General features: G+C 36.3%; 1 protein-coding gene across 5 annotated transcripts in view; it reads left to right on the forward strand.

Annotated features, from left to right (window-relative positions):
* The window catches only part of PLSCR4 (phospholipid scramblase 4), a 39,195-nt gene extending 30,385 nt beyond the window's left edge, over positions 1-8,810 (forward strand). For all 5 annotated transcript variants that reach the window (XM_054700752.1, XM_037525827.2, XM_037525830.2 and 2 more), the window contains 3 exons: positions 1,487-1,648; positions 5,651-5,809; positions 6,783-8,810. In XM_054700752.1, coding sequence (XP_054556727.1) covers positions 1,487-1,648; positions 5,651-5,809; positions 6,783-6,833 — 372 coding nt within the window. In that variant the 3' untranslated portion in view covers positions 6,834-8,810. The remainder of the gene's footprint in view (positions 1-1,486; positions 1,649-5,650; positions 5,810-6,782) is intronic.
* Positions 8,811-21,770: the final 12,960 nt, after the last annotated feature.

The following is a 21,770-nucleotide window of genomic DNA, read 5'->3' on the forward strand; positions in this document are numbered from 1 at the left end:
TTACTGAGCATAAACATGCTTTTAGAATTAGAAGAGACTTGAGATAAATTTACACTAATCATCACAATCTACACCTTTCTACCAAAAGAAAAGGTGGATGAAGATCGTGTCTAACAATGGTGTTTTACTTACTAGTAGGCAATAATAGAACTAGAAAGATGATATGCTGAGTTACTGTTTGGTTATTCCTCTATAGCCTGTGCAGCTTGAGAAGACACCTCAGGGAATAGAAAAGCCCTGCTAGAGAGAGATCCAAGAATACTTGAATTTCACATATGCCACCTACTTAAATTCATCCAATTTACTTAACCTCTTTGAGCCTTAGTATTCTTATACAAGACGTGGGTAGAACCATATCCCATAGGATTACTGAGATACTTGCATTATATGTTAAGTATTAACATTTACAATAGTAATTTATTGACAACCCTTAGTACCTATCTCATAGATTGACTGCTGTGAGGGTTAAGTAATTAGATGCTAGCTGCTTAGTACAGCACTTGGAAAACAGTGTATTGGTCAGTGAGTGTTAGCTATTGTCAGATATTCATCTGTCATTCTTGTCATTGTTAACAAAAGTATTATAGTTATATGAATCTTGACCTCATATTCTTGGTGATTTTGTATAGTAGATTTTTTCTTGTATTTATAAGTAGGGATTTTTACATGAAAGCTTTCCCAAAATAGGAAGCAAGGACAAACTACAGCAAGTCAAAATTGTAACCTTAGTCCAGTATATGGAAAATTTCCCCATTTATCTAGATTTCTTATCTAGATTTTATTTCATTTCTTTTTTATTTCATTCTTCTCTTCTTTGATTCTGTTATTTCAAGATTGGCATATAAACATAATTGTATAGTATAAAACCATCTAGGGCTGGCTTTTTTAATTGCCTTTACATTCCTAAAGTTGTTACAGGAGTCAATATTTCATTCCTTTTTATTCATACTATAGTATGAATTATTTTAAGTAATTGATTATTATATACTTTTGATTTTTTAATCTCTTCATCTCTTTTTGTCTTTTATCTCAGTCCTAGGATTCTATTATAATTGGCATGTCTGAGATTTAAATCTAAGAAGTTAGCTTATAATATTTCATAGATGGCACTAAGAGAAATGAGACTCCTAGATCAGAGACAAAGGACTTTTTTATAGCATGAGCATCAGGTGTTTGCATAGGTCCCTTTTCCTTCAAGTTGTATAGTGTCCAGGAGGAGCCCAGGCAGGTGCAACATACACAGCTGAGGAGGGCTTATCTGGGAGAATTACCATTTATAATAAGTAGTAACTTTGTTACAAGCAAAGTGTGACCCCATCCCTTAAGATTGTTCACTAAAATACATGAGCATGAAATAGTCCCGGTAAAGTTGAAGATTCTTTCCCTCTATTATTCCTAGCCCTTTAGTGAATTAGGAGCACATCCAGGTGGTGTGTGCACATACATGTCTGTTACATCCTTGCCTCTGTCATTGCTTCCTCTGCAGCTGGAGGTGCAATGTCCTCCTGGTGTCACCATTGGCTTTGTTGCGGAGCACTGGAACCTGTGCAGGGCTGTTTATAGTCTCCAGAATGAGAAGAAAGAAAATGTGTTGAGAGTGCATGGACCATGCTTGACCTATGGCTGTGGTTCAGATTCTGTTTTTGAGGTAAACAAATTTAAAAGTAATGTTTCTACTACCTTTTCTACAGGTACTAACAGACCTCAGAATGATCTGGGTTTAGATCATCATTTCATGTTGAGTAAAGTATTATGAAGGAAGTATTAAATAACAGCTTGAGAGCAAATAAATGATTTTCAACTTACTGTTTAGTGACTTGCTTATTGTTTTCCAAAACATGATCTCCTTTTTCATGATCCCAGTGTTTGATAAAGATAAGGAGAAGCACACAATATTAGACCTAAACCAATCTATTTTTCTCTTACTATATTTATTTAACCACTTCTCCCAAAAAATTTCCAGGATTGGCATGTAGGTCGTGAGTAATGAAAGCACCATCATATCACAGAACATATGTGATTGCAATGGTAATTAGCAAAAAGGACAATATTTTCAATCTCATGGGGAAGTACCCATGAGATTGTTCACTTTGGGTTTTGCAGGCTAGCTGTCAGCATCCTAGAGGACTAGGACAATACTCATAGATAAAACTCATAAGAATAGGCTATCACATTTTTTCAAGAAAAGAAAATTCTTTTTGTTTTCCCTTTTCTCAAGGCTATAAAATGATTACTTGTCTGATAAATCTGACAAAGGAGATTCAGCGAAATATTTCCTGAGCTTCTCAACCAGTCCTGAATGCCTCAGCAAGGTTCATCATGTAAAGTTACTCATTCAGCTATTTATGATAACATACATTTTCTTTGGTTCTCACTTTACATCGTCATACCATTAAACATTGTTAATTTATTTGAAGACCATTGTAGAGAAACAGATAATATAGACAAGACAGATTTGAAGGGAAGGATGCACAGGATCTTTCTGGGTATTTTCCCTGTGGAAAGAGTTATGGTTTACTTTTTATTTTATTTTTTGATATTTATATATGAGAAAATATGGGCTCATTTTTTATCATTGTAAAATTTGTTTAATGAAGCAACATTTATTTACAATACTGTATGTGACTCAAAGGCATAGAAACCCATCTGCTCAGATGGATGTCACCATACCACACGTACCACCAAGGCACCCTCAGTTCTCCAACATAGTCACTTGTGCTGCTTTTCCACTCTGTTTCACCCTTCCTCCTTTTCATCTTGTAGTCTCAATTCCATGACCAGGTTTCTCGGGTTTATCATTGATTTGGTTTCGTCTTTCCCCTCGTTATGTTTCTCTATATACCACATATAAGTGAAATCATCTGAAATCCGTCTTTCTTTTATGACTTGTTTAACAGCATTAACCCCTTGACTTCCCTTCATGTTGTTGCAAATGGCAAGAGGTCATCTTTATTATAGCTGAGTATTCCACTGTGAATATTCTACCTCATCTTCCTAATCCACAGCTCTGTCTGTGGACATTTAGATTGTTTTCATATCTTGACTATTATAAATATGCTTCAATGAACATAGGAGCACATATAACCCTTCAAGTTAAAGATTTTGTGTTCTTCAGGTAGATACCAAGCAGTGGAGTTGCTGGATCACATGGTAGATCTATTTTTAATATTTTAGAAGCCACCATATTGTTTCCATAGGGGCTGGACCAGCCTATATTTCCATCATCAGTATACAAGGGTTCTTTTTCTCCACATCATCACCAACACTTGTTGTTTCTGACTTTTTGATAAGGACCATTCTCACAGGCATGAGGTGATACCTCATTGTGGTTTTATTTGCATTTCCTTCATCAGTCATGATGAACATTTTTTTTTGTGCCTGCTTGCCATCAATTTGTCTTTGGATACGTAAAATTGGATATGTGTCTATTTAGTTCTCATGCCATGTTTGAATTGGGTTGTTTCCTTTTTGTTACATGAGTAACAAGAAGTGTTTGCATGAGTTCTCTATATTATAAGTTAGATGTAGATAGTGTAAGTATTTTCTCTCATTCAATAGGGTGTCTTTTTGTTTTATTGGTAGTGTCTTTTGCTCTACAGACATTTCATGTTGCCCCATTTGTTATATTTACTTTTGTCTCTCTTGCCATTGGAGATGAATCTGCAAAGATATCGTTGAAGGTAATGGCATTAATGTTTTGCAGTTCCAGGTCTTATGTCTGACTTTTTGCTGTGTTAGATCTTCTAAACAGATTCTACACTCTCCAGCATTAGCAAGTTGGGAGCTTTAGTAGAAGCCCAAGAGAGCATGCTTGGAGGAGGCTTCTCATACTTTCCACCAGCAGCTAGGATGCTTTATTTGAAAGCTGTTTTCACTGTGGTTACTTGTAGTTTTAGAACATACACTATGAACACAGTTCCAGAGGTCATGCAGGGGGAAGGATTAAGGTGACTTACCTGGTTTTTTTGGAACCTGTCCATTCATCCCCTCCCTGCAGACAAGGTATGTTCAATATGACCAGAGAGCCTGCACTTTCCCACTGTACAAGGAATATAGCACATGAAATTGTGCCAGCTCTAAGTTTGGTCTTCCAGTGACTCCTCAAAACAGTTACAAAAACAATGTGTAGACTGAGTTCACTCTGACTTTTCACTGTTTCTATGTACTTTAGGCACAGGTTGGAGGTGTCACAGTGGAGAGGGTTGGGTGTATACCCAGGCTTTCCAAAGTCTGTTGTCAATGAAACCCCTGCTGCAGAGGCTCCATGCAAAACACAGAGGTCTTGCACTCTCCTGTGCTGTGAGGCAGGTGAAGAAACTATGGTAGTTCCAGAACTGCTCCTCAGTGACTTCCCAATGTGGGTACACAAATACCAATGGGCAGACTGAACTCACTGTGGCCACTCAGTTTCTTTTCATGTACTCTGGGCACAGGTCAGAGGTCACATATGGGGAGGTGTTGGTGGCTTTCCCAGTTCTCTGGGGGGTGGAGGTTTGCAGATAGTCCTGGGACCCCAGAGACCAGACAGGGAGGGGGGACAGATTCAAGAGACTCTACTCACTGCCAAACCAGTCACCTTATTACCCTTTGTTGAACAAACAGGGCATGTTCTTGCTAGAAGTGTGTGCTCTCAGTCTTGGGCTGGGGCTGCAGAAGAGCCCAGGGGACAGGTGAGAAAAGGGCAGGTATCCCTTTAGGTGAACCAGCACCATCCCTTACTGTTTTTCATTCTTCCTTCCCTTTCTGATAGTTTCTGGCTCTCCTCCTTGCTATGACACTGGAAGGTCCTTATGTCCCCAGTTCTATTACAGATGTGGTTGCTCCCTCAAAACACTGATCCCCAGTGTCCATGAAAGTAGTAGTGATTCACAGATCCTACCCATCTGTCATCTTCCCCTATTCTCTCCCACCATACCCCTTTGAGAAACTGAAGCCCTTTGGTCTCCTGATACACCTTAAGAAGATAGGGTATGGGCCTCCCCTGGTAGTGCAGGCAGTTGAGCACAGCGCTGTGGGGCTGTCTGCAGCCTCTGCAGTGCTTGTTCCTTCCCGGCCGGCAAGAATCCCACGTAGTGTGGCAGGCCTCTCCTGTCTCACCTGCTGCTTCCCTCAGCAGTGTATTTCAGTCAGTCTGCCTGTTCTGTTCCCCTCTCTGTCTCTGGTGAATCCTCCCGCCGTCCCGCATATCTGGCCTGTACCCCAGTTCTTGGATGCATGAATAAATAAATCTTAAAAACAATAAGATAGGGTGGCTATGTCCACGGAAACTAGAATAATGATACAGGGTTTGTGAAGTACAAAGAACCATGTCTCCCTAATTTTGCTCACATGTTATGTTAGACTGTGAAAGACTCCTTCCAATGCCCAATTCCTGCCTTTTGCTATATTAAAAAGAATTACAGAATCTATTCATATATAATACTTTCAATAACACATTTGAAGTTGAAGAAAGAGTATTGAAATGAAAGTTGGAAAATATATCCCAACTCAGTGACTGACCATTTACAAGGCACTTTCTCTTCTTGGCCAAAATTTTCTATTTGAGATTATTTCCTGTACTATATTTATGGTTTCTTAGTGTAAACTGCTTCTAAATAGAAAAACATATATAGATTTTTATCACCATGAAGTCATATTCTTCTCTCTCTAGGTCCAATCCCTTGATGGCATATCCACTGTTGGCAGTATTATTAGGAAGTGGAATGGTGTGTTGTCAACAATGGCTGATGCTGACCATTTTGACATTCACTTCCCATTGGATCTGGATGTGAAGATGAAAGCCATGATTTTTGGAGCTTGTTTCCTCATTGTAAGCCTTTTGATTTTGAGTTATCCTGAGAGAATTAGTCTTTTTGATGAGAAGCAATGAGGTGTAGCCAGGCAATAAGCTTTGAAACTAGGCATTATCTGTCTCTGCTACTTATTAGTTACAGGGTATGTAAAGTGTTTAACATTTGCAAACCTCAGTGTCCTCATCTGTAAAATGGAGATCAAAGTACTTCCATTTCTCATGGTGTTAACTATATGAGTAATGGGTCAGGCATAGTGCTTGGCATCCAATGATATAAGGCATCCAATAGGTGTAATTGTCATCTTTGATGTAATTATTCTCACTACTTTAAAATTCCTGTCCTTTTATTACTTAATTAAATAAAATAACCTCAAAGCTGTTGGCTTTTCTCCCACCTTTCCGCCACTTTGTCAGTATATTCGTTGATATTATACCACCTTTGGATTTACGAGGTACAGTTCCCTTTCCGTGTTCCTGATTGTTGGTTAATATTCACAAATAAAACACTCATAAAATTGATAATACTACTTATAAACTTGACATATTTCAGTTTATTCATTTAAAATATTTAACACTTTCTCTTCTTGGCCAAAATTTTCTATTTGAGATTATTTCCTGTACTATATTTATGGTTTCTTAGTGTAAACTGCTTCTAAATAGAAAAACATTTAGAATCTTATAACATTCCGAAAACATCGGAATCTTATAACTACTATCAATTTTTCCATTTTAACAATGAAAGTTTAGTTAACTACCCAAAATGGAAAACTTAATGGCTATCACCATTTTCATGTTTTAATTGCCATCCTTTGTATTAAGTCCTCTTCATAAGGATTCCATTAAATGTATTTATTCCTAGCTCAGTTGGGAGGATCGCCTGATTAATTATAACGAACAATATTATATGCATTGCATCTAATTTCTGTCTATATACACATAAATAATTACCTATCTTTCTACCCATACATAACAATTATTTTTCCAATTTCAGGATTTCATGTATTTTGAAAAATCAGCAGCACCACCACATGCAAGAAGATAGATGGACACATGAAAAAGACATGTTGGCTCAGGCTTATAATCAACCCTCAGTGATTTGTGAATATATTTTCCTACTTTTGTACATTATTTTTTTACTGGGTGCTAGCTTTGACAGGTAAGCTGAGAATATAAGTGTGAGAACAGTCTAAATGTGTGTTTCAACTGAGTGTCTGTCTACTTGGTTGACTAGGAGTTTACTCTGTGATTCATAAAACAACATATAGAATGAGATGAAAATAATTTAACATGAGATAACAGAAAATGAATCACAGGGCTATCACATTAATATGCAATGAAATTGCGGACATCATCAGAGCAATGTTTGTTGAGACAGAGTAATAGAGATACCATCGCTAACCCATTCTTACTCTTAATCTGTCCGTCAGTATGTCCTCTTATTGATGACAAATTTGATTCCAGGTGGAAAAAATGACATTCTTCACCTTTAAAAAAAAAAGGCAGATACAAATATCATGATACTTTATAAGAAAATTTTATTTGTGCACATGTATCAAACCCTTATTTTGCAAACTTCATCTATGTTTTAAAAGAATTTTTGATTTTTGATATAAATTACATTTTTTAATAATAAGGTTTATATTTTTCATGCCTGTTCCCTGTCTTAATTGGAAAATCAGGAGCTGCCTATAGAAGAGAAAGAGAGAGAGAGAGAGAGAGAGAGAGAGAGTGAGAAAACAGATCAGACTATCAGAATAAGAGGTGACTAGGATTGTAGCCAGTCTAGACTTTTGATCAATTTAGAGACATCTGTACCCTCCTAAGAAGTTTACATTTCGTATATTTAACAGCTCTTGCTCACACATGCTTTATTCATAAAACATCTTTGACCAAATCTTCAAGATTACTTACTGAAATTTAGTATCTCATTTGATTGTATACAGCGGAGATAGTTGATTTTTTTTATAAGATCCTGATAATCACTGTGGTATTCTAATTGCACAAGAATTGGAGTTTTGTTTTTAAATTTTGAAATGTGACATTGTGTGTTGCATTTTGTAAAAACAAAAACTACAAATTCTGACACTGCTTAATAAAAACTTTGCTGCTTTTTATTTAAATAATAGATAAATATTTATTCAAAGATAATAATAAAACACAGCAAATGTTATTTCTCTGTGATCTATAGTTTTATGAGTAAAGATTATGTGGGATCAATCATTAAAGTATTATTTTTACTTGCTTGTACTAATTAAAAGTGTAATGTATCAATGACTGTATACTCATAAATCACCTTGCCTCTACTGCACTTTAGCTTCTTTCCTGGATATGTAATGTATTTTTTCAACACAAGACTTATCAGCAGAATGGAATGCATTTTTGTGTTCCTTATTAAATCAAGTCTGTGTTCTTAGATGTGGTTATTCTGAGATGCGAACCTTAGCTCACTGTTCTCATGAAAGTTAAAGAAAGGTGCCTCTTTTTAAAGTATTCATGGTAAAACTCATTCTACTCTGTTTCTTGTAGTGCTCATTTTTGCGTGCTACTCTGCCTTTTTCTTAGAAAATAAAACCTGCTTCTTCCTGTAGTGATAACTATGTTGTACATGAAAATGCAATTGTAAACTTAAACAGAAGTATTATTTCTTGTGATACCATGTTTTTCATGGAAAATCAGACTTAACTATAAGTTATTCAGAAAGTAAATGTAAACTTTTGTTTTTACTTGCTTATATCCCTATATTCCAAGATCTGCATAATACAAAAATTATTTTTAGCATATGATATTTTAAATTTATTTTTAAAGTTTTTTGTGGTGTGAACAAGTCCCTTACTGTAGTTTCACTCCATTTAAAAATAATGCTATGTATCTTCTTTTTGTATACTACAATTGCCATAAAGAAATATAGACATTAATGTGATATTTCATTGTGTAAAATTGGTGATTGATTAAAAAAATAACTAATTCTCTGAAATGTATATGCTTCATCATATTATTTTTGGCTTTAAATAAATATGGTTTCTAGTAAATACTGTTTTATTTTTTGACATTTCATTGAGTCTTTATTATAGAGTGAATGTTTATATCTCCCCAAGAAATTTACAAATTACTCCAAAGTGATAATATTTGGAGGTGGGACCTTTAGGAGGTGATGAGTCAGGCAGGTGGCACCCTCATGTGTGATTAGTGCCCTTGTAATTTGCCAGAACCTTATCTTGGACTTCTCATTCTCCAGAACTGTGAGAAATAAATGTTTGTTATTCTTCAAGCCACATTCTTTAAAACATGGAAGAATGACCATAATGACCCTAAAGGAGATTCAAAGATCAACAGAATTGATATGTCCAACAGGTCCCCCAGGTGCAAGAGCCTGGGGTGGTGTAGAGGGTCTAGAAAAGGGGCTACTGGTATCTGTGGAGTCTGTGTAGGCATTGCTCTATACTCTGGCTCCACAACTCTCAGTTGCTTCAAATGTCACTGGTAGTCCTCAATGGCTGTGCCTTTGGTGCGTTAAGCAGCAAAATTTGATGATCTCCATACAGCCTTGTCTCTGCTGGCATGTGGAGTGCACAGCTTTAGGGACTGAGCTGCCTCCATTAGATTTCAAATGAACTTTAAATGTGTAATGATTATGATGTTAGTTCTTGAATTGACCTGGGACCCATTCATTCTTTTTGTTTCTCCCATTTGAATGGAAATGTCCATTGTATGCCTGTCCCTCCATTTTGGAATCTTATAACTTGTTTTCACAGGTTCATAGCTAGAGACCAATTTGTCTCAGAATGAATATGACCTTAAGTCTGATATAACATATTTAGATGAGGCTTTGGACTTCTTAGTTAATGCAGAAACAAGAATGAATTATATCTTACATATGAGAAGGGCATGACATGTGGGGAAGGAAACAAAATGCTGTAGGCTGGAATATTTGTGTCCCCATTCCTCCAAATTTACATATCGAAATATAATTCCCAAGATGATGGCTTTTAGAGATAAGGGCTTTGGGAGGTAATTAGTCATAAGGGTCATCAGATATTTCAGATTGTTCCTGTTTTTGACCTATACAAAATCTTACCTCCTAAGAGCTTCACTTTGCATTTAAATAACTCTTGCTTGTACTTTAGCTAACAAGTCATTAAACATAATCTACAATAATTTTAATTTTTTTCATCATAATAGGGCATTTACAGCTCAGTTTTAAAAATTCTTGATAATTCAGAAATAGGCATATAGAGGGAGCTAGAGAAAGACAAAATATTTAGTTTTGCATCTCCCCATGTTGGTACACTGAAGGGGGCAGTGCCACTTCGTGGATTTCTTCAGTAAGTAATACTTATTTCAACCAAGGATATAATAGTACTAATCTGTAAGTTTTAAAGCATAGAAGCAGATAATGTTACAGTTAGAAAGGGCATAAGTATGTTCTGCTCTATTTTCTAACATAAGAATGAAGAAATTGAAAGAAGTTTAGGTCCCATGCCCAAAGTTATTCCTTAAATTAGTAATAAAACCAGACATAAAGAACAGTTCTCTATTTTTATTCCAATCTCCTTGCCATCACACTAAGTATTTAGTAGTTATTTGAAATATTTTAATGTAACATCTATCATAACATTGAGATTTTAAGCAATAAAAAATCCCAGTTTCAATTTTTCTAATCTTTTAAAATCATTTTGAAACACAGGTTTGTGGAGACTACTTAATAAACCAGATTAGTTTAATAGAGGTCTTGTAACTCCAGGGGAAAAACTAAATTGTTACGTTACCAAAAAAAAAAAAAATATATATTTATTTTTTTATTTATTTATACAAGCACTGGGTACAGTCAGAAGCGTGGGAGGGTGAGAGAATTCACCAGAGCCAGAGCGGGGAACAGAACAGGTAGACTGACAAAGTACACTGCTGAGGGGAGCAGTGGGCGGGGCAGGGCAGGGCAGGAGACATCTGTAGTGCCATGTGGGACCTTGGCTGGCGGACAGGGATTGAACCAGCGCTGCAGAAGCTGTGGACAGCTTCACAGTGCTGTGCTCAACTGCCTGTGCCACCAGGGGAGGCCCTACAAAAAAATTTTAAATGTCTATCTCATGGGTTGTGTAAAGGTTTCTTTAGTCATTCATGTATGCATTGATAAAATTGTGTCTTCTGTAGACACCATTCACATTTGAGTTTGATTTATTTATTAAAATATAGATATTTTGACTTTTTTGGTAAAGAGCTATTCATTCATTGATTTTCCTGGTATGAGGAAACTTTAATGTTGATTCAAAAAAGGTTATCATTAGAGCAAAGACAAAATCACACTATTGCCAGTAAAGAAGAGAAACATAGCTAATAATCTTGCATACAAATCTTATCTGCCTGGCTCAACTGATGACACTGAACAGATAACATGACTGGGAATGTAGGAATGCCTTACTCATGGATCTGTAGATCAGATGTCAATCAGCTATGAGGACAATTTCAGGCAATGCTCTGTGTTTATTTTATCACCTTCAGGTTTTTTTTTTTTTTAATTCAATATATTTTTCTACTAGTTAGAACCTTTCTATTTGCCTCTGTGTTTCCTGTGTGTACATCTCTCCTGGTTTTATGTGGATTTGTGCATCTCTGTTATACCACATTTATGACACTTGTTTGAGGCATGGCCACAGGGATTACCTGGAATATAAATCAGGTAAAACTTGTTCTGTTTTCTTCACTGATAGCTCTGTGACTTTCAAAGGGAAATTATATTGTCAGTGTTTTGAGAGATTACTTTGTGAATGGAACCAACCAAGAGACACAGAAAGGAAACACAAATTATTTATATCCTAATAGGGCTTTTTGTAAGGACATGCAGTATTCCTTGGCAATACTAGGCTTACAAAAATAGTGTAGAAGAGTAGGAGAACAGAGGGGTAGAGATTTGTTTTATAAAACTTAGCCCATGGTTCTGCCTGATGGTGCAAGGGGTTAAGTGTCAGCACTATGTGAAGCTATCTGCAGCCTCTGCAGCACTAGTTCGATCCCAGGCCAGGAATCTACCCACATAGTGCAGCAGACCTCTCCTGACTTGCCCGCTGCTCCCTTCAGCAGTGTACTTCAGCCAATCTGCCTGTTCTGTGCCCTACTCTGTCTCTGGCAAATCCTCTCAACTTCCCCTCTGGCCTGCACCCCAGTTCTTGTATACATAAATAAGTAAGCCTTTAAAAAAATAAAACTTAGTCCATGGAGGTGCTCGATGTATGCATTCTCTGCTGACAAGCTGCCTCCTTCAAAAGAAGCAAAAATGAGAGACTAAACTACTTATGCCCAGTATTATTATTATTATTTTTTGTATACTCAACAACAGGTAAGTCATCCCCATTCCCTGAGGCAAGTAATTGAGGGAGGATGACTAGTAATGTTTTGACTGTCACTGTCAGATGGAAATGCCATGAATGGAAAATAATTGTGGAAGAGATTATGCCTGCCACCTATGACTTTTCCAACTTTCTTCGCTAATATAGCTTCTGATTTCACTGACTCACAGCATAGCCAAGAATGAACACAATATTTCTTTGATGTGGGGTCATGGGAAAGTTTTGGCCCATTAGAAATGAAGTATGGCAACTTCTTGAAAAGATTTCTGATACCTGTCCCTTGCAGCTCATTGATTTTCTCTTCCTCCCTTTGGGCTCCAGAATGGATGTCGTTTGCACTGGAGCTTTTCTTGGCCTATGAGCAGATCTTAGGAGTGAGAAACCATAAGTAGTAGAATAAAAGATAGAAGAAACTCAAGGTCCTGAGAATTTCTTAGATTAAGTAATCCTAACACAGCACTGCTATATGATTCCTAGACCGTCCAATAATGCACTTAACTGTATATGGTTTTCAAATATACAAACCTGGCCTCCCTGGTGACACAAGGGATTAAGACTCAACCTATGAAGCTATTCACAGCCTCTGCAGCATGAGTTCAATTCCCAGCCAGGAAGCAACCCACATGGCGCAGCAGACCTCTCCTGACTTGCCCGCTGATCCCCTCAGCAATGTATTTCAGTCAGTCTGCCTGTTCTGTTCCCCACTCTGTCTCTGATGGGTCCTCTCTCCCTGCGCCACACCTCTGGCCTGTGTCCCAGCTCTTGTATGCGTATATAAATAATTTTTTTTTTAAAGATTTATGTATTCATTTTACACAAGAACCAGGGTACAGGCCAGATTGTGGGAGGGTGAAAGGATTCACCAGAGACAGAGCGGGGAACAGAACAGGCAGACTGACGAAATACACTGCTAAGAGGAGCAGCGGGCAAGACAGAAGAGGTCTGCCTTGCCATGTGGGACCCTCACTGGCGGGCCGGGACCGAACTGGCGCTAGAGGCTGTGGACAGCTTCATAGTGTGGTGTTCAACTGCCTGCGCCACCAGGGGAGGCCCAAATCTTTAAAAAATTTAAAAAAAAATAAAATACACAATCATGTCTATTTAAAAATATATGTTCAAGGGCCTCCCCTGTGGTGCAGCGGTTGAGCGCTGGGTTGCGAAACTGCCCGCAGCCTCTGCAGCACCAGTTCAATCCCCGGCTGCTCCCCAGCCACCGGAGGAGGGTCCCACATGGCCCGCAGACCTCTCCTGCCACCCGCTGCTCCCCTCAGCAGTGTACTTTGGTCCTTCTGCCTGCTCTGTTCCCTGCTCTGGCTCTGGTGAATTCTCTCACCCTCCCGCGCTTCTGACCATACCCAATGCTTGTATAAATAAATAAATAAATAAATAAATAAATAAATAAATAAATAAAATAAATCTAAAAAAAAAAAGAAGGTATTTACATTAAAAATATATGTTCAAGTGTTGATGAATTTAATTCAACACTGAAAAAGTTATTTTAATTGACTTTTTGATTTTTCTATTCAAGGAATATTCTTATCAGAGTATAAACTTATTTACCAATGACTTTCTTATTTGTTTGATTACTACCCTTGACTATAAATGGGAAGACAAGTCTTCTTCATACTGAATGTTCCTGGTCCTCCTTTCTCTCTCTTGATTCTCAAGTGAATTAAATTACCCTACTTATTTTCCCAATATGTAATAGACCCTCCAAAACCCTGTGATTAAAACATGTCTCAAGGAATACATACAGACTCATTTTGTAGATGAGTAACTCAAGCAATTTCAGTGAAGAGACTCATTATTTAAGTTTATTTTTATCAATAAAATCTTTATTCTAGTGGACTTTCCTAGTAAAATACAGCTAACTATAGTTTAGCATATATTATCACATCATAAACTCAAATAAGTAGAAAGACCACTAAGTGACACAGATAAATGAGATAGGATTACTAGGGGCTAGAAGACTAGAGACTACACACAACATCTGAAGGGGAAAGTTGCAATTTAGCATCAACAGATTGTCTGATTAGGGCATGGTCAGAATGACAGTCTTAGTAAGCTAGTTTGGGTTGTGATGATAAATATGGGGATAGAAGGAATGTATCGCAATATAATAAAGGGCATATATGACAAACCAAAAACTAGCATTGTATTCAATGCTAAATAAAAGACTGAAAACTTTTCCTCTAAGATCAGGTAAGACACAAGAAGAACACTTTCACCACTACTGTTCAACATAGTGTTGGAAGTGCAAGCTAGAAAAATCAGGAAAATGAAAGACATAAAAGTGCTGCACCTCCCCCTGCAGTGACCTTCAGGGCTAATGGCTGTTGCCATGGTCCCTGAGGTCCGGCGTGGGCAAGGAACCATGCGCGCAGGGGGAGAACAGCAAACTCCCTAAGATGCAGAGAAGCCGAATGCCTGCCAAGAGATAACGACCACCAGAAGCTGCCACAAAGATGATTAAAAGAAATGCTGACCACCTGGAACCTTATCTCACTTTCTCAAGGCCCATAAACTTTATTCTGCTACAACTGTCTCTCTAAAATCTTTCCTTTTTCTGGTCATTGATTGCTAATTAAAAAGCATACGTAATTTAATAATTAGACTAATACAAATGAAACATTACTAAACTCTGTGTAACAATAGAATTGTTAGTTTAATAATTTCTCTGTTGTGTCCTTGGCTTTGTTAGCTTTTAATGATAAAAATATTACTTTGTGAAAAGTATATTCACTGTTCCTATGCTTTTAGAGAACATATAAATACTGGCCACAAACCCAAAGAAAATTACACTCAGATTTACACTCTCTCTTGAAGTGTGTCTGTTTGTCATTTCTTTAACCGAATCCCTGACCACCCTGCGCAGTCTCTCAACCCTGAGATGGCCTCATTGTCTACTGCTGTGCTGGTCCGCGGCATAAAAGCAAACAAATTGGGAAAGAAGCAAAGTAATCAGTATATGCAGATTACATAGTAATATATTTTAAAACCCTAAAATTGCCATAAAAATCACTAGAAAAAATAAACTAATATAGTAAATTAGCAGTCTGCAATATCAATTTACAAAATCTGTTGTGCTCTTATATGCAAAGAAGAACTAGAAGGCAAAGAAAACAATCCCATTTATTATTACATCAAAAAAGAACTAAATACTCAGGAATGAGTTAACTAAGGAGGTGAATGGCCGTGAAAACTATAAGACACATTAAAATAAATAGAAACACAAAGAAATGTAAAGATATTCCTTGCTTATGATTGGAAGAATTATCGTGTTTAAAGTGGCCATCTTTCCTACAACAAAATACAGATTCAGTGGAATTCCTATCAAAATTTCATTAACATTTTTCAAAGAAATATTAATAGAACAAACATTACTGTAATTCACATAGAACAATAAAAGACCCCTAAAACAAAAAAAAATTGTGACAAAAAAGAAAAATGGTGGTATCACACTCCCAGATTTCAAACAATACTACAAATTTGTAGTAATCAAAGTCATATGGTATTGAAATAAAATTAGACACACAGACCAATGAATAGATTGAGAGCCCAGAAATAAACCCACACATATATGGACAGTTAATCCATGGCAAAGGAGCCAGGAGTATATTGGAGAAATGAAAACCTCTTCTTCAACAATTGGTGTTGGGAAAACTGGACAGCCCAATGTGAAAGAATGAACTACACCACTATCTATACCATATTCAAAAATTGGCTCAAATGTATTGAAGACTTCAATGCAAGAGCTGAAATCATAAAAAAAATACAAAAAACCATAGTCAAAGCACTTAATGACATTGGCTTCAGTTATGTATTTGGAGGTTTTCTCCAATAGGAAGGGTAATAAAAGCAAAAACAATGTGACTACATCAAACTAAAATTTCTGCACAGTGAAATAAACTATCATTAAAACAAAAGACATCCTACCAAATGGGAAAAACTATTTAGACAGCATACATCTGACAATGGGCTAATATCCAAAATTTAGAAAGAACTCATCCAACTCTAAAAAAGAATCAAAATATAGGCAGAAGAGCTAAATAGATATTTTTCCAGTGAAGATAAAAAGAGGGCCAACAAAGATATGAAAAAGTGCACATCACATTTTACTAGGGAAATACAATTCAAAACCACACTGAGATACTATCACACAGATGTACAATGTCTATTTGAAATATATCAGAAACAACACATGTTGGTAAGGGTGTAGATAGAAAAAAAAAAACCTCATACATTGTTGTGGGACTATAGACTATATTGATATTAGGAAAAAGCTTCCAGTAAATCTTAAAGTTCCTTCAGAGTTCAGAAACCTTCTATTATCATCTAAAATATGATATTTTAGGTAGTACTAGATATGGGAAATACAGTCCTCAAGGAAAACCATATGGAAGTTACTTAAAATATTAAAAGTAAATCCAGCAATTCCACTCCTTGAATTCTACCCAAAGAATGAAAAAATACTAATTTGAAGGTATATATGTACTCTTCTGATTTTTGTAGCACTATTTATAATTTTCAAGTTATGGAAACAACCTAAGTACCCAATGACAAATGAGTAGATAAAGATGTTATGGTATATATACACTATGGAGTACTGTGCAAGTATGATAAAAAATGAACCATTACCATTTGCAATAGCATTGATGGAACTAGAGGGGATTTCATTAAGTGATGTCAGAAGGTGATGGACAAAAGCATTATGTGGAATATAGAGAAAGAAATCGAAGGACCAGACAAAAACAAACCCCCAAAAAACAAAAACAAACAAACAAAAAACAACCTAAAAATCTGCCAGAGAAAGTGGTGGGGGAGGTAGATAGCAAATATTGAATACTTTTGGAAAGTGGACTTGAGGGAATTCATCTTTCTTTTATATACTTCTTCATGACTTGAATTTTTTATAATCAATATTAATTTCATAACTAAATAATTATGGATAAACATTTCAAAGTTTCTCACAGCTGGTACTACCTAAAATGCCATATTTTAGGTGATAATAAAAGGTTTCTGAACTCTGAAGTAACCTTAAAATTTACTGGAAGCTTTTCCTTAATATCAATGCAGGATACTGCCCAAATATATGGGCATAATTGCTTTTGATCTGGACATGTGTAATTATTTAAAAATGCTCCTTAGGTGTCTATTTTGTATATTTCGGGATGATAACTATTGAATATCAATCAGTAGCTCCTGGCAATTGGCATATTGGCATTTTCTGAATTGCCTTGAAAAATCCTAAATCATGTCTGAATCTCAGACGAACAGCATAAGATATAGATTTCTTCAGGTAATTTTAATAGAGATAACGTTAGAGAATAGCTGTTAATGCTAAAAGTGATACTTTCCTCTAATTTGCACATATGTCAATAAAATAAACTTACTTGTTTTAATCCATGTCTTAGCCAAATGAGGAAGGTTGTTATATAAACTCAGCTTGCCCAAAAAGATTTGAATTTCAGATCTATCTTCTTCAGTTAGAACTTTGTTTTGTTGTCCTAGAAATTGCTTAATTAAATGTAATGTATTTGTTTAAGTTCTTTCCTTATGATAAAGGATGATGAAAAAACATAGCATAAAAAGAAAAGTCTTTTTTTAGTAAGACTGTCACATGTAATATTTGAGACTTGCACTTATTAAAGTTATTCATTGCTAGTATGAAACACATTTACTGGACATCCTGTTGTTTTATTTGTGAAATCCAGCAACCCTACAAAAAATGGTGCACAAATAATCATTGTAGAGTAAGGCAGTTATTTTCTTTTTGTAAAGGAACTTTAAGGAGATTGAATACTTGAGAAAGCAAAGTGATTTCACTTTGCTAACATCCAGTAGAACATTCTGAAAGTTTTTCATTTCTCTTCCCCACTGTAGTCCTATTTTTTACAAGACTATTTATTTGCTGGATTTCTCTAAACTCAATAAATTAGCAAATAACTTCTAATTTCTGCTTCTGTCACTTCCTCCCCACCCTAAATACTTCCTCCTTTCAAGTAACTAAACCAACCAACTTTGAGCCCTTACTCATCATTTTTCTGAATCACAAGAAAAGATTTTAATACAAGAGAATGCACAAATGGGTTGACTGGTGTGTGTGTGTGTGTGTTTGTGCGTGTGTGTGCACTCACATACATCCCCACTCCACCCCACCCCCACCCCCACCAACATGGGACAACTATTTGGACCCTTTCTTCAGGTAGCAGGGTATAACCTGTCAGTGTTAAACTAGAAGTGGTGCCTTCACTATCAGTTTCAAACAAGCCAGAGTCCCATTCTTTTAATTGCCTATTGAAGAGAAGAAAGACTGTTATCTCTGCCAACTTCTAAACTACATTGTCTAGAATTATCCATTAACCACATAAATCATCACTATAGATTACAAATATATGATAAAAGAACAACACATACTTATATTGTAATAGTGTCTAATATTTAGTGGGTAGGGAAACACCTATCAGGTATTAGATTGTCTGCATAGATATGTGATATATCAGAGAGTGTGCTAGATCTTGAGTTCAGGAGCTGCCCTTGCTAACTAGGTGAACTTAGGCTAGAAATGAAGCTGTGTTCCTCCACTTCTACATCAGTAAAACTAAAGGTATGATATCTGACTTGTTTTGATAACAATATTATTGTAAAGATTCCAATGAGAGAGCGAAAGTAGGTAAGATTGGATTATCCAAACATTAACATTTTTATTAAGTAAAAGATAATCAAGTAGGAATAAGGCTTATTTTCCTCTATGCAAGGAAACTAAGTCAGGCTTTTATATATTTTGTGAACTAGCAAAGCAAATTGACCCAGAAGTATCCTCAAGAGGGGGAAAAAAGCCAGTTAGAAGGCCAACTGACTTTTTAAGGAAAAAGAAAAGATGAACTGTGCCAAGCCACAAGATTAGTCCTCTTGGAGGCTCCTGGCATCCTGACTGGAGATCATGGATTTGTTAAATAATCATGTTCCTGTCTCTTCTTTGGTAGAAGCATTAAGTCATCTGACCCAAGACTGAGTCACAGACAAACTTACGGGAAGATCTCCAAAGTCTGGGTTTTACCGTTGACTAAATAAAATGGAAAAAAATGTGTGTGGATGTCATATTTCCATATACCTAGGTACATTAGCTAGTTTAAGTTCCCCTTGTGAATGAAATCCACTTCAGTTTTCAGATTTGAAGGAGATTTCATTACAATAGGTGATTATTTCTACAAGCTATAGAATTCAGTATACTCTCAGTTTTCATGAAAAAAAAAATCAAAAAGCATATTTAACCCTCCCATAAAGAAAAGCAATGTAAGTAACATATTATATATCTACATATAATTTATATATTGAATTCTTAGATATACTAATTTCTTTATAAACTTAACTGCCCTCATATATGCATGAGCTATTAATAGGATATTTATTCTTTGTGAGGACTTAGTAGAGTTGAGGCCTGCGTGGACGATCTTCTAGTCTTTTTGCTGATACAGTTTTGAAAATCCCCTTTTATAAACAACTCCTCAAACTGTAAAACTCCGTTTGTACTATAAATTCCCAGTCATGTTATGACTGTTGAATCACTTAACCACATTCACCCACTTATCTCAAGTCCACTTACAAATATTTATCAGATTATGTTACTTCCTCTGAGAACCCTCCAGTAGCTTTCCATTTACCAGTATCTAAAGGCAAAGTTTGTTTCCCTTCAGAATCCTACATCATTTCCCCCAGTTCTTGAGGTAATTTATATATTTTCTTCATAGTTCATCTCTTCAGAAAGGCATGCCCTGATACCTCTACCTATTTTCAGTCCCTCAAGTCACTTTTTCCTTGTAAGCCCTTAAAACCGTAAGAAATTGTGTTGGCTTGTTTGTTTATCACATGTTCTGAGAAGGCAGAGTCTGTCCATCATGTTGACCACTATATCCTCACAGCCTATAGCAGTGACTAACAGGAAGAACAGTCTAAATAAATGTTGAACAAATGTCACTGAATGTAAGTAAAATATTATGGCAGGCTTTATAATAATAATTTCAAAACAGGAGTTTTAAAAAATATTTGGAGGGCCTCTCCTGGTGGCACAGGCGGTTGAGTACTGTCCTGTGAAGTTGTCTGCAGCCTCTGCAGCTTCAGTTCCATCCTGGCCAGCTGGCGAGGGTCCCACATGGTGCAGCGGACCTCTCCTGTCACATCCACCGCTCCTCTCAGCAGTGCATTTTGTCAGTCTGCCTGTCCTGCTCCCCACTCTGTGTCTGGTGAAACCTCTCACCCTCCCGCGCATCTGGCCTGTACTTCAGTTCTTGTATAAATAAATAAATAAAATTAAAAAAAAATTGGAAATCAATAATGAAAATAAATAAAGGGGTATCTTTATTAACTTATTTTTTTATTTTCTTGCATCATTGGTCATTTTTGTACAATATTTGATTTCTCCCCTCAGGTGCAGTCTCCAAAAATCTTCAACTACCATATCACCTATGAATCATTACCATAGTCCCTTTGTCCTCTTCCCTCAAGGAGTATATTTAGAAATATACATCAGCCATAAGAAAAAAAAATTATTTAAAAACACAACACAGTATATATTTAATTTGATGGTACATATTAAAACAACCATTTATTAGACCCATGGATTCTGCCACCAGAAATGCTGACAAAGCACAGTATATAAAATTTGATTCCATTTCTTCTTGCCTGGACCTCAGGGAGATTTGAAGGTGGTGAAAACCCTACTGGACTGGAATTATGTGAAGGCTCATTCATTCTCATTATTGGGCTGAGCGCCTACACAGTTTTTCCATGGGACTTAGGCTAACTCACAAAATGGCAGTTTCAAAGTAATCAGAATTTTGCCCTGGTGACTTAAGGCTTCAAATGTTGTATATTCCAGAAAACAGGGTAAAATTTACACTACAATACCTTTTATAACCCAACTGCCTAAGTTACAGTGTAACATCTACCATATTGGATTGGTTAAAGTCCAGATTGCCCATATTTAAGGGGAGGGGACATTGAACTCACAACTCAATAGAAGTATCAAAGAAAGTTTTGTTCATCTTTTAAATATGTCTGAGTTACAAACAAGAATTTCTGTTTTCTGGAACTTAAGGTGAAGAGGAGTCTGATACTATGAACTTAGACCAAGGGGTGAAGTATGAACAGGAGAAGCAACAAAAAGATTCAGACCTACTGAGTCAGAGTTAGACTTGGACATTTTGAGACTTGGTTGGGTTGGGTTTGATGAAATCAAGGATCTTTTGGTAGCAGGGCTGTATATGAAGAGATTGAAGGAGAAAGTTAGGCAAGGAAAATGGAAAAAAAAAAAAAAACAATAGAAATAAAGTAAAATCACTCTTACTCATACTACCCAAAAGTGACCAAATCTGCATTTTGATGTTTCCTTTAGTGTGGATATTTACGTATTATGTGAAATATATATATGAACATGTATCTAAAGAAATGTGATCATATCATATAAAAATCAGTTTTATGACTTGTCATTCAACTGCTTTTCTTTGGCATCCCACGCTCAACAGATCGATATTTCAGCTTTCTTCACTTAAGCAATGTCAGCTAAGTTAGCTTGCTAGAGTTTCCTTGTTCCAGTTTCTGTGGACGAGTACCAATATCCTGCCACTGAATTTCTGTTA

This window comes from Talpa occidentalis, unplaced genomic scaffold (genome assembly GCF_014898055.3).
Source record: "Talpa occidentalis isolate TD23 unplaced genomic scaffold, MPIMG_talOcc4v2.1 talOcc4.4, whole genome shotgun sequence".
Lineage (NCBI taxonomy): Eukaryota > Metazoa > Chordata > Mammalia > Eulipotyphla > Talpidae > Talpa > Talpa occidentalis.